This window comes from Saimiri boliviensis, chromosome 3 (assembly GCF_048565385.1).
Source record: "Saimiri boliviensis isolate mSaiBol1 chromosome 3, mSaiBol1.pri, whole genome shotgun sequence".
Taxonomy (NCBI): Eukaryota; Metazoa; Chordata; class Mammalia; order Primates; family Cebidae; genus Saimiri; species Saimiri boliviensis.
Genome location: NC_133451.1, coordinates 37,943,325 through 37,956,999, shown reverse-complemented (window position 1 = coordinate 37,956,999; position 13,675 = coordinate 37,943,325). Strand labels below are relative to the sequence as shown.

The 13,675-nt window shown below is 40.4% G+C and overlaps 1 protein-coding gene across 4 annotated transcripts in view; it reads right to left on the bottom strand.

Annotated features, from left to right (window-relative positions):
- WDR19 (WD repeat domain 19) overlaps positions 1-13,675 on the bottom strand; it is a 111,528-nt gene that overhangs the window by 33,463 nt on the left and 64,390 nt on the right. For all 4 annotated transcript variants that reach the window (XM_074396023.1, XM_074396021.1, XM_039468118.2 and 1 more), the window contains 8 exons: positions 13,065-13,148; positions 11,445-11,591; positions 10,699-10,823; positions 8,755-8,867; positions 7,197-7,265; positions 5,168-5,245; positions 3,218-3,314; positions 850-974 (listed from right to left, as the gene is read on the bottom strand). In XM_074396023.1, the coding sequence (XP_074252124.1) occupies positions 850-974; positions 3,218-3,314; positions 5,168-5,245; positions 7,197-7,265; positions 8,755-8,867; positions 10,699-10,823; positions 11,445-11,591; positions 13,065-13,148 (838 nt within the window). The remainder of the gene's footprint in view (positions 1-849; positions 975-3,217; positions 3,315-5,167; positions 5,246-7,196; positions 7,266-8,754; positions 8,868-10,698; positions 10,824-11,444; positions 11,592-13,064; positions 13,149-13,675) is intronic.

Here is a 13,675-nt window from a genome sequence, read left to right as displayed (position 1 = left end):
AAGTACAAAGAACATACACAATACAGTGTTAACAATCTGGGTGATGGACTTAAAAGATAAATTTTTAAAAAATTATCTTCTACATTCTTTAAACTTTCTTAGTGAATATGTATTATTTTTAAATTTGGATGAAAACTAAACAATATTTTAAAACAGTGGAATTTTATGAAATCCACTAACAGAATAAATAAACTAAAGCTTTGGATAAACAAAGATGTTTTAAGAAATCCATTTTTCTGGGACAGGTAATACATTTCTATGTTTCAAAATCAAAACAATATAGGAAGGCTGGACATGCTGGCTCCCACCAGTAATCCCAGTGCTTTGGGAGGCCAAGGCGGGTGGATAATTTGAGGTCAGCAGTTCAAGACCTGCTTGGCCAACATGGTGAAACTGTATCTCTATTAAAAATACAAAAAAATTAGCCACGTGTGGTGGCAGGTGCCTGTAATCCCAGCTACTAGGGAGGCTGAGGCAGGAGAATTGCTTGAACCTGGGAAGCGGAGGTTGCAGTGAGATTGTGCCACCGCACCCCAGCCTGGGTGACAGAGCAAGACTCCATCTCCACAACAAAGCAAAACAACACACAATATAAGAAGATGCACATGGTGAAGCCTGGTCCCCCTCGTCTCCCTGTCCCTGCACTGTAGTTTAGTGCAGTGCCTCCTGCCTTGTGCCTCATTCCACATAAGGCAGCATATTGCGGAAGAGTTCTGTATCTTGTTTTGCCGCTTAACAATACAGAGATCTAGGCAATTACTCTAATCCAATGGAGAAGTGCCTGGAGAAAATCTCAATGGGGGACAAACACCTGGCAGGTTATGTCCCAAGTCACTCCGTGGACCTCACCTTCACTAGTATATAGCTGTGCAGAATCATGAGGTTGGTGGCCATCTCAGAGGGAATTTTGATCTTTTGGGATTTAAGTTCTGCGTACATACTGAAGAGAACATCGTGTGCATTCCGGTAGTTTCCTTGAAAAAAGGTAAAACAACATTACTGCAAAGGGTGAAAACTGAGGACATTCTATGGACCTCTATCTTACAAGTGGATTTTGCTAATCTTGTTATTAGTAATCTCTTAATAATTTCTTATTCAAAGCAACTTAGCAGATTTCCTATCTATCCATTTATCGATCTATCTGTCCATCTGTCTATCAGAGACAGGGTCTTCCTCTGTCACCCAGGCTGGAGTGCAGGGGCACAATCTCTGTTCACTGCGACCTCTGCCTATCGAGCTCATGCGATTCTCCCATGCCTGGCTAATTTTGTATTTTTTGTAGAGATGAGGTTTTCACCATGTTGCCCAGGCTGGTCTCAAACTCCTAGGCTCAAGAAATCCACCCTCCTTGGCCTCCCAAAATGTTGGGATTACAGGCGTGAGCCACAACGCCCAGCCAGATTTTCTATTTTAATTGATGTTATAAACATCTAGCCAGTCCCTCTGGCGAAAAACAGTGGTGTCCTCCTTGATGTCTTACTCTTCCTCAGGGCACCCACCTGGCCATGATGTCCACCAGGTCATGGAGTTCTGAGTCTAACTCTCAGTCTCCCAATTCCAGCCTCCCTTCCTCATGCCCACTGTGACTGCTTCTCACCATTTCCTTCTGCAGTAGTGCTCGTCAGGATTCCCTGAGCCCACATCTGATGTCAGAGTATGCTTCGAAAACCCTCAAGCCTCAATCCACACCCAAACACCTCAAGGTCACACCCCTGCATAACACCCTCCAGTGGCGCCACTCACACCCGGAAGTGCAGAGCACTTGTGCCCTTCAGGATCGGCTTCTGCACTCCTTGCTGGCTCGATTTTCCCTCCCTTCCTTCTCCAGGCATGTAAGTGCTGCAGCCTTGCCAGGACTTTTCCTCATCCCCGCACTTCCCCACATTCCCATTTCCCCACACCCCAGCACTTTGGCTCTGAGCACTCCCCACTCCCCCTCATCTCCTGCACCCCTATCCTTTCAAAACTCAGCCAAAGCTTTCATTGTCTTCTCGTCTCCATCCTCCAACTCTCCCTACCCCAACCTTCAGGATGCTGTGGGTAACCCAGCAGTAGCTCTTATTTTCACTGTTGTGCCTTTTCAGCCTATTTCTCTTTCTAGTCAGGCACTTGTCACCCTGTCTGACAACTCTGAATTTACTTTCTGTCTCTCCCATCAAATCAGGACCTTAAGGACTCAAGTATGGCTCAGTTCTCTCTTATCCTGAGCTCCTAGCACGCATTTGACAGGAAGAAGGTGTTGTTAAATCAATGTAAGTTGAATAAAATAATGACTTAGTGGACTGCATATTTTCTGAAACTGTGTCCACATCTGTAAAGATTTAAGAAGATCAGCTCATAAAAATTAATGAAGACAGTGGACCAATTCTCTCACTCATTCAATAAGTATTGATAGAGCACATATGAGCAGAACCATCCTGAAGAGTCTGTCAACAGTCTCTGCATATTACAAAGAACGAGGTCCCTAACAGTACCACAGCCCTAACAGTATCACATCAGTACCCTCCATCACCCAGTGTCTCATATTGTTAATGCCAAACGCAGGGAATGGAAGGAAAATGCTGTGAGTCTGTAGGAAGGGGGTTGTGGGCTGGAGAGGTGAGAGAAGACATCGGTCATGAGACAGAAACTCAGGCTGTGGAGGAGAGGAAATAGCACTTTTTCTTTTTTTCTTTTTCTTTTTTTTTTTTTTTTTTTGAGACGGAGTTTCTCTCTTGTTACCCAGGCTGGAGTGCAATGGCGTGATCTCGGCTCACCGCAACCTCCGCCTCCTGGGTTCAGGCAATTCTCCTGCCTCAGCCTCCTGAGTAGCTGGGATTACAGGCACGCGCCACCATGCCCAGCTAATTTTTTGTATTTTTAGTAGAGACGGGGTTTCACCATGTTGACCAGGATGGTCTCGATCTCTCGACCTCGTGATCCACCCGCCTCGGCCTCCCAAAGTGCTGGGATTACAGGCTTGAGCCACCGCGCCCGGCCGGAAATAGCACTTGACAACAGACGGCCTTGGCCTCTTAAATTTATACAGTCCCCTGGGACAGTACATTGTTTTACTCCTCTGAAACCTAGAAATGGTCATCTCATTAATCTTTTGGGTTCAAAGCAAGCCTATGTTAGAAACACAGGGGCTACATTTTCCTACACAGAAAAGGGGCAGGGGCTGGGGCTTGATTCTGTTGCCTGTGTGGGGAGGAACGCTTACATATCATGGACCTACCTGCAGACTGTTCTTCTCTGGCAATGATGATGGCAGTCTGGGCAGCTTCTCGGTATTGTTTCAGAGCCATGTACAAGCGGAACAGGTACTTGGCATCCTGACATATAAACCATTATAGAAACATTACTTTCTTCGTTAGCTAAGGGGAGATTGGAATTTTGTATTTCAGTTAGAAACACATTCATCTGCCAGTAACTGAGGATTGATATTGCTTTAAAAAACTCAATGAATAAAGAATTAGTGTACTTCCTAAGCATTTATTCAGAGCTCAGTATGGCCAGGTGGTATTCTAAGTACTTCAGAAAAACTAATGCCTTTAAATCCTCATACCAACCCTAAGAAGAAGGCACTATTGTTATCCCAATTTTACAGATGAGAAGCTGAAACAACAGCGGGGGCCGGTCAGGATTTGAACCACAGGATCTGAGTGTATATTCCTGACCCTACTCCACAGAGTATTTCTCATGTGCTTGGAAACAAAATGTCTTCTTACATGATGTATGAACTTTGCAAACTTTCAAGAATTTTTATACGCGTATCAATTTTCTCTGGCCACTGGCCATTTTCCATTTCTATTCCAACTCTAGACAGCCGCAAGCATTGGACAATGGTTTTCAGATTATTAGGATAAGCAGACAGGATGGTAGGTGGCTGGAGCAGCTGAGGGACTGGGTGAAGGGTCTCTGGTGAGTTAACTGAGCTGCTCTGGGTCTCTGTGGCTTTATCTGTAAGATGCAGAAAATGGACTCAGGGACCACTACAGTCCTCTCCAGCTGTGACATTCTATTGCCCACGCATCAAATCAGTGACTTGAGTTTCTTGCCAGCAAGTCTCCTTGAACATAAAAAAAAAAAAGTGAAGAAGGAGGTCTTGGGGCATTCTCAAAGGTGTGTGCGTCTCTCCTCACCAGGGATGGGAGAAGATGGATGTTCTGTAGGAAGGAAGCCACGTGAGTCACATAGTTTGCAAATATGCTTGCAATGATTTCTTTCCTTTCCTTTTCTTTTTTTGAGATGGAGTCTTACTCTGTTGCCCAGGCTGGAGTGCAATGACACAATCTCGGTTCACTGCAACCTCTGCCTCCTAGGTTCAAGCAATTCTCCTGCTTCGGCCTCCTGAGTAGCTGGGACTACAGGCAGGCACCACCATCCCAGGCTAATTTTTGTATTTTCTGTAGAGACAGGGTCTCGCCATGTGGGCCAGGTTGGTCTCCAACACCTGACCTCAAGTGATCTGCCCACCTTGACCTCCCAATGCGCTGGGATCACAGGTGTGAGCTACGCGCCTGGCCAATTTATTTCTATTTTATGTTACAGAGAATTACTTTTATGCTTAATGTGATTTTTGTTAATTTCCGTAATTTCTGAAATATAAACAAAGCACACTCTGAGTTTTACAGATTAGTGCTAAGTCATAGTTTCAATGTCAGTGATCTTTTTTTCATAGTTTCTAGAATAAACAAAATTATAACATTTGAGAAAAATCGTTGGCAGTGAGTATCAGTATCTAGAGGGCCATGGCTATCTTGCAGGGGGCAATACAAATTTTAAAGAGTGAATATACATTATTCTCTAAAACGCAGGGTCTGTCTAGATCAAAGTTGCCCAACCCATGGCCCGTGGGCCACATATGGCCCAGGACAGCTTTGAATGCAGTCCAACACCAATTTGTAAACTTCCTTAAAACATTATGAGGTCTTTTTTGCGATTTTTTTTTTTTAAGTTCATCAGCGATTGTTAGTGTATTTCATGTGTGGCCCAAGACAATTCTTCTTTTTCCAATGTGGCCCAAGGAAGCCAAAAGATTGGACGCTCCTGGTCTAGACGATCTACACTACTGGCAGAGAGAAAATTTTTCAAGTCTATGTTGTAAAAGCATGATGGGTAAAACAGATAGAATAAAACTGTAACTGAGATCTGAAGATGCACATGAAAGCCATGTGTTCAGTACCTTAGGCACGCCATCATTCTCCCCCATGAGGTGGTCTATCAGCTGATTGGTCAGCAGCTCATCTTTGGCCTGACCAACCTGTTTAATAAGAGAGAAAGACCCAGCAAATTCAGCATCTTAACCCAAGCAAGAGTGGAAACAAAGACAATCTTTGGCTTAGGGAGATGGAATAAAAAACATTAATAATATCTATAGTAAGTGCCTGAAATATGACATAGAATAAGGCCTTTCTCCATTCATTGCTAGAGTCTACATGAATAAAAATCCATCCTTAGAAGCTATAGCTTTTCTTAACTGCTGTATCAAAATACAGTATTTGCTTTGCTTTTCCGTTTTTTATTTGTTGAGATGGAATCTTGCTCTGTCACCAGGCTGGAGTACAGTGGCACAATCTCCGCTCACTGCAACCTCTGCCTCCTGGATTCAAGTGATTCTCCTACCTCAGCCTCTCGAGTAGCTGGGACTACAGGCGTGCACTACCATGCCCAGCTAATTTTTCTATTTTTTTTTTTTTTTTTAAGTAAAGATGGGGTTTTACCATGTTGGCCAGGATGGTCTCGACCTCTTGACCTTGTGATCTGCCCATCTCGGCCTCCCAAAGTGCTGGAATTATAGGCGTGCACCACTGAATCGGCCAAAATACCATATTTTCTTTCACACGTACAGAGAATGTACTTCTTGAATTTTTTTTTTTTTTTTTTTTTATAGAGTCTTGCTCTGTCGTCAGGCTGGAGTGCAGTGGTGCGATCTTGCTAACTACAACTTCCACCTCCCAGGTTCAACCAATTCTCCTGCCTCAGCCTTCCGAGTAGCTGGGAACATAGGTGTGTGCCACCACACCAGGCTAATTTTTGTATTTTTAGTAGAGATGGGGTTTCACCATGTTGGCCAGGATGGTCTTGATCTCTTGACCTCATGATCTGCCTGCCTCAGCCTACCAAAGTGCTGGGATAACAGGTGTGAGTCACCCTGCCCGGCCCTTGGATGTTTTAATAAAAACTTTAAGATAAATGACTATAACATGTTGAGGACAGCATCTTAAGCACAAGCGCTTACACCACGATATCATTCCAGGTGCCCTCCTCTGCAGCGGCCCCCTGAGGAAATGCACCTGTGAATGACTACATGTCCTCGAAAGTGTAAAGAAATGAGGGTCATAGCCAGAGGATCCCGGAAGAGGGCAGGCAGATGAAACGTGGGTGGTGTTCTGGAGAGAAGGCTAGCTTAGAAATCTTTATTTAAAAGTCATCTGCAGGCCAGGAACAGTGGCTTACACCTGTAATCTCAGCATTTTGGGAGGCTGAGGAAGGTGGATCACGAGATCAGGAGTTCGAGACCAGCCTAACCAACATGGTGAAACCCTGTCTCTACTAAAAATACAAAAATTAGCTGGGTGTGGTGGCAAGTGCCTGTAATCCCAGCTACTCAGGAGGCTGAGGCAGGAGAATCACTTGAACCTGGGAGGCGAAGGTTGCAGTGAGCAGAGATCGCATCACCGCACTCCAGCCTCCAGCCTAAAAAACAGAGTGAGGCTCCATTTCAAAAAAAAAAGAAGGTAAGTCAGAATTGTGGTTACCTCTGATGGGGTGTATTGACTAGGGGTTGACATGAGAGAGACTTCTCCGGGAGCTAAAAATGTTCTATATCTTGGTCTGCATGGGGGTTACACAGGTATGCATAAATGAAAAAAACTAATCGAGTTGTACACTTAGGATTTGTGAAGTTTACTGTATGCAAGTTACACCTAAAAGAAAATCCAAAGTTTCTTATCTTTTAGACACTGATATTGTATCCACAAGTAAAATGATACGATGACTGCAATTTGCTTTAAAGTAACCTCAGGAAAGAGGGTGAAGGTATGAATAAAATGAGAGTGTCTATGTATCAACAGCTGTTGAAGTTACATGATGGGTATGGAGGAGTTTGCTATACTGTTTGGTCTACTTCTGCATATATTTGAAATTTTCTCCAAAAAGTTTTTTTTTTTTTTAATTGGAATTCTTGAAAGCTTCACTCAAGGTGTACTTACAGTTTCAATTGCCATTTCTATTGCCATATTATCTTCTGAGCTTGGGCATTTCAGGAAGTGTTTAAGTGCCTGAAAAGAGAATCATAGAAATTAAAAAAATTTCAGAATGTCTTCACATTAGGAAAAACAAAGCTTTCACACAGCTTTTACACAAAGTAATTACTATCTTCATCTCAATCAGGTGCTTGGGTAGTGTTGGATCTTAAATATATCCTTAAAAGCTGAGTATAGTTTAAAACATGGAAGGACCCAGTTAATTCTCTAAAGAATCTAGTCCTGATGAAATGAAAATGCAAAATGTACCCTTTTCAGCAGGAAGATTTAATTATTTTAATTCATTTATTCTTTCAACAAATATTTACTGACAACCTGTTATTATGTATGTGGGACTTCGCTAGATTCCCGTGGAGAATACCAGGAATGGTATGGCACAGTCCCTCTTTTCTGTGTTACATACAATCTTCCTGGGAAGCTCTGTGTGGTGTGGTGATAATATAAGGGACCCATTATTTTAAGTCATAATTGTTTAATTCCTGAACACCATAACACCACACTTAGGAAGAAATTTAAGACTATAAAAAGACAAATGGACTGGATTGTCAGTAGTTTTTTTATAGCTGCTCGAAGCAAGAGAAGACGGCTCTGCATGGAGATGATTCTGAAGGTGTCACTTGAAGGACGAATAGGTTTGTGGTAAGTGATGTAGAGAGCAGAGAGGAACCCAGACGGAGAACAAGATGGATGAAGGCCTGGCTCTTAGAGGAGCGTGTGATTCTTCCATGCAAACAGCTGGATGCCCAATTAGGGAGTTCTGGCTGGTTGGTTAAACTATAATTCTCTTGAGTGCCAGCTAAGGAGTTTGGACTTTATCAAAGAGGCCAGCAACAACAAATTGGTGGTGGTCTGTAGGCTGAATTCACACACAGACATGTCTTTTTTTTTGGCCAGTTGAGGTATTATATAAATATCTGAGCACATCTTTCAAAACTGGCAGCCCCAATCTTCCGTTTCTCTTGAAAAATCATATGACCTGGCACTACAGGGCCTGGATTCCTAAATGACAACAATTTTATGGAGGTGAGCAACAGCTGGCTTCTTCAGACAAGACATGTGCCATTCAGTAGTCCCTACCCTGTCATATAAACAATGCACAGCTTTACCCCATAGCTTCACTTATGATGTCCCTTCTTGGACACTGCAATCCCTGCCTTAGGCCAAGGGGCTCCGTAACAATGAAGGCAACTCGTATTTGGGGAATAAAGCAAAGGATGACAAACTATAAAGGCGGACAAACTAAAAACAGGAAAAATAAGAAACTGCTGTAATAATCAGAAGCAAGGTCATCTGGGCCTGGATTGAGCTGATGGTAGTTAGAATGAAAGTGACAGATGTGACAGGTATTACGAAGGAAGGTTGTGACTGGGTGCGGGAGGGAGAGAACATTTTAAAGTTAGCTCTGAGATTTCAAATTGAAGTGTCTGAGAGTTACTGGCATTTACATGTATTTCCTACAATTATTCCTGCAGAGTCAGTGTATATTTTCTTGGCAAATACTAACTCGTGAATATTGGCCACACAGCAAGAAGAATTTTCCAGCCTGAAAATATTTTTTTTCTCCTTCAAAGTATAAGGCAATGCTTTGATAGTCTTCATTAGTAGTGTCTTCAGAACCTAAAACAGAAGTTTACTGAGTAAATATATCTGAGCAAAATTTGTTTACCTTTTATTGCTAACCTGAAAATAAAATCTAAAAACAAGTAATCTAAAAATAGGTGATTAAAAACTCTAAGAGCAAACATCAATGTGATTATTGTCTATTTTCATCACAAAACATACTTATCATAATTACTCCAAAAATTAACTCTGTTCCACATTCTTTTAACTCTAAATAAGGAGAGGAAATTAAAGGGTGTGTGTTAGTAATACAAATGGAATCCATCCCTCTCAGCAATGCCTGGTTTAAACAATAGTCTGTGTATTTGTCAGATAAATAGGAAAGATGACATTCAAGTAGCCAATAGAGGCTAGTAAAAGATATGACTGTTTTTCCTTTGCTTTGGGGCTTAAATATATCAAGCACAGAGGAAGAAGGGCCCCAAAAGCTGCTGGAATTCCAATTCACTGTTTACATTTACTCATGGTAGCCGAGGCCCAACAGAGTACTAAAGTATAAAAACCGCCCTGCACCTCCAGCCAGAGGAAGAGGGGGTTTATAAGAGAAAGGCATAAAACAAAGTGGAGAAAAGTATGTGTGTGTTTTAGGGGTGGGAGGAGGTGCACACACACATACACACACCCCTAAAATATACACCTTATATAAGACAAGCCATATTCTTAATGAACTTAGAAAAACTGCTTTAGTGAAATGGTGGTGGTAGTATTAGGACAGAAATGCCATCTCTCAGGTTAAACACTGGCAATTCTAAAGTTGCTTATCTGTACTTCCCTTTTTTTTTTTTTAAACTCTATTTTCACTAATTATCTTAATGGCTTCCCAAGAAGTCATTTGGGAAGTCAAAGAATCCCAGGATGCTTTTACCTAATTTGTTTCCTTGAAGCCTGAAACAAATATTTTCTCATGAATCCTATCATCAATTCTTATAATCATTTTGTGAATTTTAAAAAACAAAAGAAAAAATATTTTATGATTCCACTTATATGAAGTACCGTGAATAGTCAAATTCATAGATACAGAAAGTAAAATAGTGGTTACCAGAGTCAAGGGGAAAGAGGGCAATGGGGAATTATTATTTAATGGGTACAGAGACAGTCTGGGATGATGCAAAAGTTCTAGAGATGAATGGTGGTGATGGCCACATAACAACGTGAATGAATGTACCAAATTGTACACTTTTAAATGGAAATTTTATGTTATATATATATTTTAGCACAATAAATAAAACTAAAACGAAATTCAAATAATATTATGGTGATATAATATTCCATGAAATGAAAATCTGGAAATTATTTCAGTAGTTTCTAAAAATAATTGCAAACATGGGAAGAAAACCTCTAAGCAGGCATTCTCAAAATATAAAATTCTCCTTTGGACTATCCAAGTCTTTGAAAAACACATCTTGTGTATATCACTCTTAATCAAAGTAATCATTTTCCTTAATTTGTAACTCAGTTTTTAAATGAAAATATTTACATTTTCAAAAGTCATCCTGCATTTCCTATCAGCTTCATTTTGAAATCTTTAATTTACCACTGGCTGATAAATAGCAGGGTTTGGGAAATCTAGCTTCTTTTGGAATTCACACAAAAAACTCTTAATTTTTGAAAATAGTCCTTCTTAATAATACCATCTCACCGTGAAGTAGCAGGGATCTTGAAATCCAACACATAACATAGATAACATGTGTGTCTATGTATAAATGGTAAACATTTACACCAAGCGCATTGTTGTGAGTATGCCAATCTGATAATTAGACCATGAGACAAAGTGTTTCTATGCTAAATAATTTTTTTGAAGAGAATCAGAGAAAAAAATGATATTTACCAATAATATCTGCATAGATTTCCATTTTGTTGTGTTGCTGAGCCAGGGTGAAAGCTTCATTGTTACATCTGGACATGACTAGAAACTGGATGGCAGACCCATAGTCACCAAGCTGTAGGAAAAACCTAAAGCAAAGTACTTTAATTAGCTAGACTCTTAGATAAAATAAGTTTATGATTTACAAAACAGAATTTTTCAACCAGGAGAAACCATTTAAAAATAAAAATGTATTAGATAAACTGCAGTTCTTTTTTTTCTTTTTTGAGATGGAGTCTTGCTTTGTCACCCAGGCTGGAGTGCAGTGGTGCAAACTCGGTTCACTGCACCCTCCGCCTCCAGGGTTCAAGCGATTTTCCTGCCTCAGCCTCTCAAGTAGCTGGAGCTACAGGCATGCACCACCATGCCTAGCTAATTTTTTGTATTTTAAGTAGAGACGGAGTTTTATCATGTTGGCCAGGCTGGTCTCGAACTCCTTACCTTGGGCAATCCATCCGCCTCGGCCTCCCAAAGTGCTGGGATTACAGGCATGAGCCACCGCACCTGGCATGCAGTTCTATATTAAGTGCTTATACTTGAAAGACATACTCTCATCTGCTGACCACAACAGACTTTGATTTTAAACACCTAGACCTAATAAAAAAAGAAGGCTAAATATTCCCTTCGAATTGATGTATTTGAGATGGAAGGCAGGGGCTTACTTTTATGGTTAGTTTTTGAAAGTCCAAAAATATTAATGTATATGTTACCTGGCTACCATTTTGGCTCCATCTGGAGACTGGGTCTCTCTGACAATATTGACAGCTTTTTCAGGATTATTGAGGTGATCCAGATAGATGCGAATTACACTTTGCCATTGTTTTGCATTCTCATAAGCCACAACAGCTTCTTTGTATCTGTAAAAAATAGATCAGATAAACTTTTTTTTAACACTATCAATCTGGGGAGAAAACACCAATAAATGTTTGTGACGCTTTTCTATTTTCTTGATGGTGGCTGCTTATTTTTCTTGAACTTCTTTTTCCTTCATCAGAAAAAATACCAGGAACCATCCCACTAAACTGTTCTTTTTAAGAATTTGATAAATGAACAGTAAAATACCAATATTAAATTGTATTTTCCCATCTGAATCAAGGCTATATGATTTTTTTTACATTTAACTGTTTTTTTCTTTTAAGTGGGAAGATTATAATAGTAATATAGAAAATGTAGGTTGTTTTTGTCACAAATTATAGATACAGCTTAATGGTGATATTTAAAACCCTTATATATCCTCAGTCACAAAAGTCAAACCTTTGTGTTGACCTCTAGATGGAGCTCAGGATCCCTCTTCAGTTCCAGACCAGCTCCAGGCTCCCTCCATTTCAACAAAACATTCAATGTGTATCTCTGTTCCCCAAGGTTACTTTTCTCAAAGTGGAGGGTAAGTAGATATTTCCAAGTTACTTTCCAGAGGCTATAGAAAGTTACACTTCTTTAAAAGAATTTTTTGTGTTTAAAACTTTTCATAGAGATAGGTTCTATGTTGCCCAGCCTGTCCTCAAACTCTTGGCCTCAAGTGATCCTCCTGCCTTGGCCTCCCAAAGTGCAGGGATTCCAGGTGTGAGCCACCATGCCCAGCCCAAAAGTTACATTTCTATCAGTTGTGTACATAGAAGCACATTTTGATGACAAGGTTATTAGTTTAAAATACGTATTTCCAAATATGATAGGTTGCTTTAATTTAATTACTGTTAGTGAGGTAGAACCTTTTTATGTTTACATCAAATGTAATTTTATAATGGTATTTCCCCTCTGGCACTTGTGTTCTTGTCTTTAGCCCATTTTCCTATTAGTGTCTTTGAGTTTCTTGTATTAAGTTGTGAGAGATCTTTGTATGTTTGGGATATTAACTATCCATTGCTATATTTTAGCTGTATTAAAACAGTTACAGATTTTTAAATATGGATAAATATAGTAATGGATAGTTAAACAAGCAGCCATATGTGGCTTAAGCAAGCAGCTGTATGTGTGAAATTGATGTTTCTTCACTTTTCTTTTCCTCTGCGTCCATGATTTCTAAAATAACAATCCCCCTTAATAAAATAACAATCACTTTATTTTCATGCCATGTGACATCAAAATTTCCACTGTAAAACCCACAAATAAAAAGAGATAATAGTCTATATTTGAGTATATAAAGGAAACACTGAGGTAGATGAAGGATAGGAGGATTTTAACAGTCTGGCACTTCAGGCCAACAAAGGGTAAATAAAGATGTTTTCTGTCTTTCTCTGCTTTGCATTTCTTACAGGGTTGCAAGTATCAATGGTTAATTTGTAAAGCTTACATTACTTCAAGTTGGTATAAATCTGAGAAAGTGTACGAACCTTCCATCTGCTTCCTTAGCTTTGGCATACTGCAAGTGGATCTTAGGAGAAGAAACGTGAGGCAGAAGATCACCAACTTTTGCCCTGGAGAGGTAGGTCCAGGAGAACAATATGAGCACTATATTCCCTCCAAAAGCAGTTTGCTATAATCAAAGGTTAGGTTTTAGGATTTAAAAACAGTTATTACTATCTTTCAAAAATCTTGGCTCCTGGTGGGGTGCAGTGACTCATCTCACGCCTGTAATCCTGGCACTTTGGGAGGCTGAGGTGGGCAGATCACCTGAGGTCAGTGGTTCAAGACGAGACTGGCCAAAATGGTAAAACCCTGTCTCTACTTAAAAAAAAAAAAAATACAAAAATTAGCCAGGCACAGTGGCAGCACATCCATAATCCCAGCTACTCAGGAGGCTGAGGCAAGAGAATCGGTCAACCCAGGAGGTGGAGGTTGCAGTGAGCTGAGATTGTGCCACTGTACTCCAGCCTGGGCAACAGAGCAAGACTCTGTCAAAAAAAAAAAAAAAAAAAAAAAAAAAAAAAAAAAAAAAATTGGCTCCTATAGGTAAAAGCATATTCAATTACTTTTTCTCCTAATACCCACTCCACTCCCACCC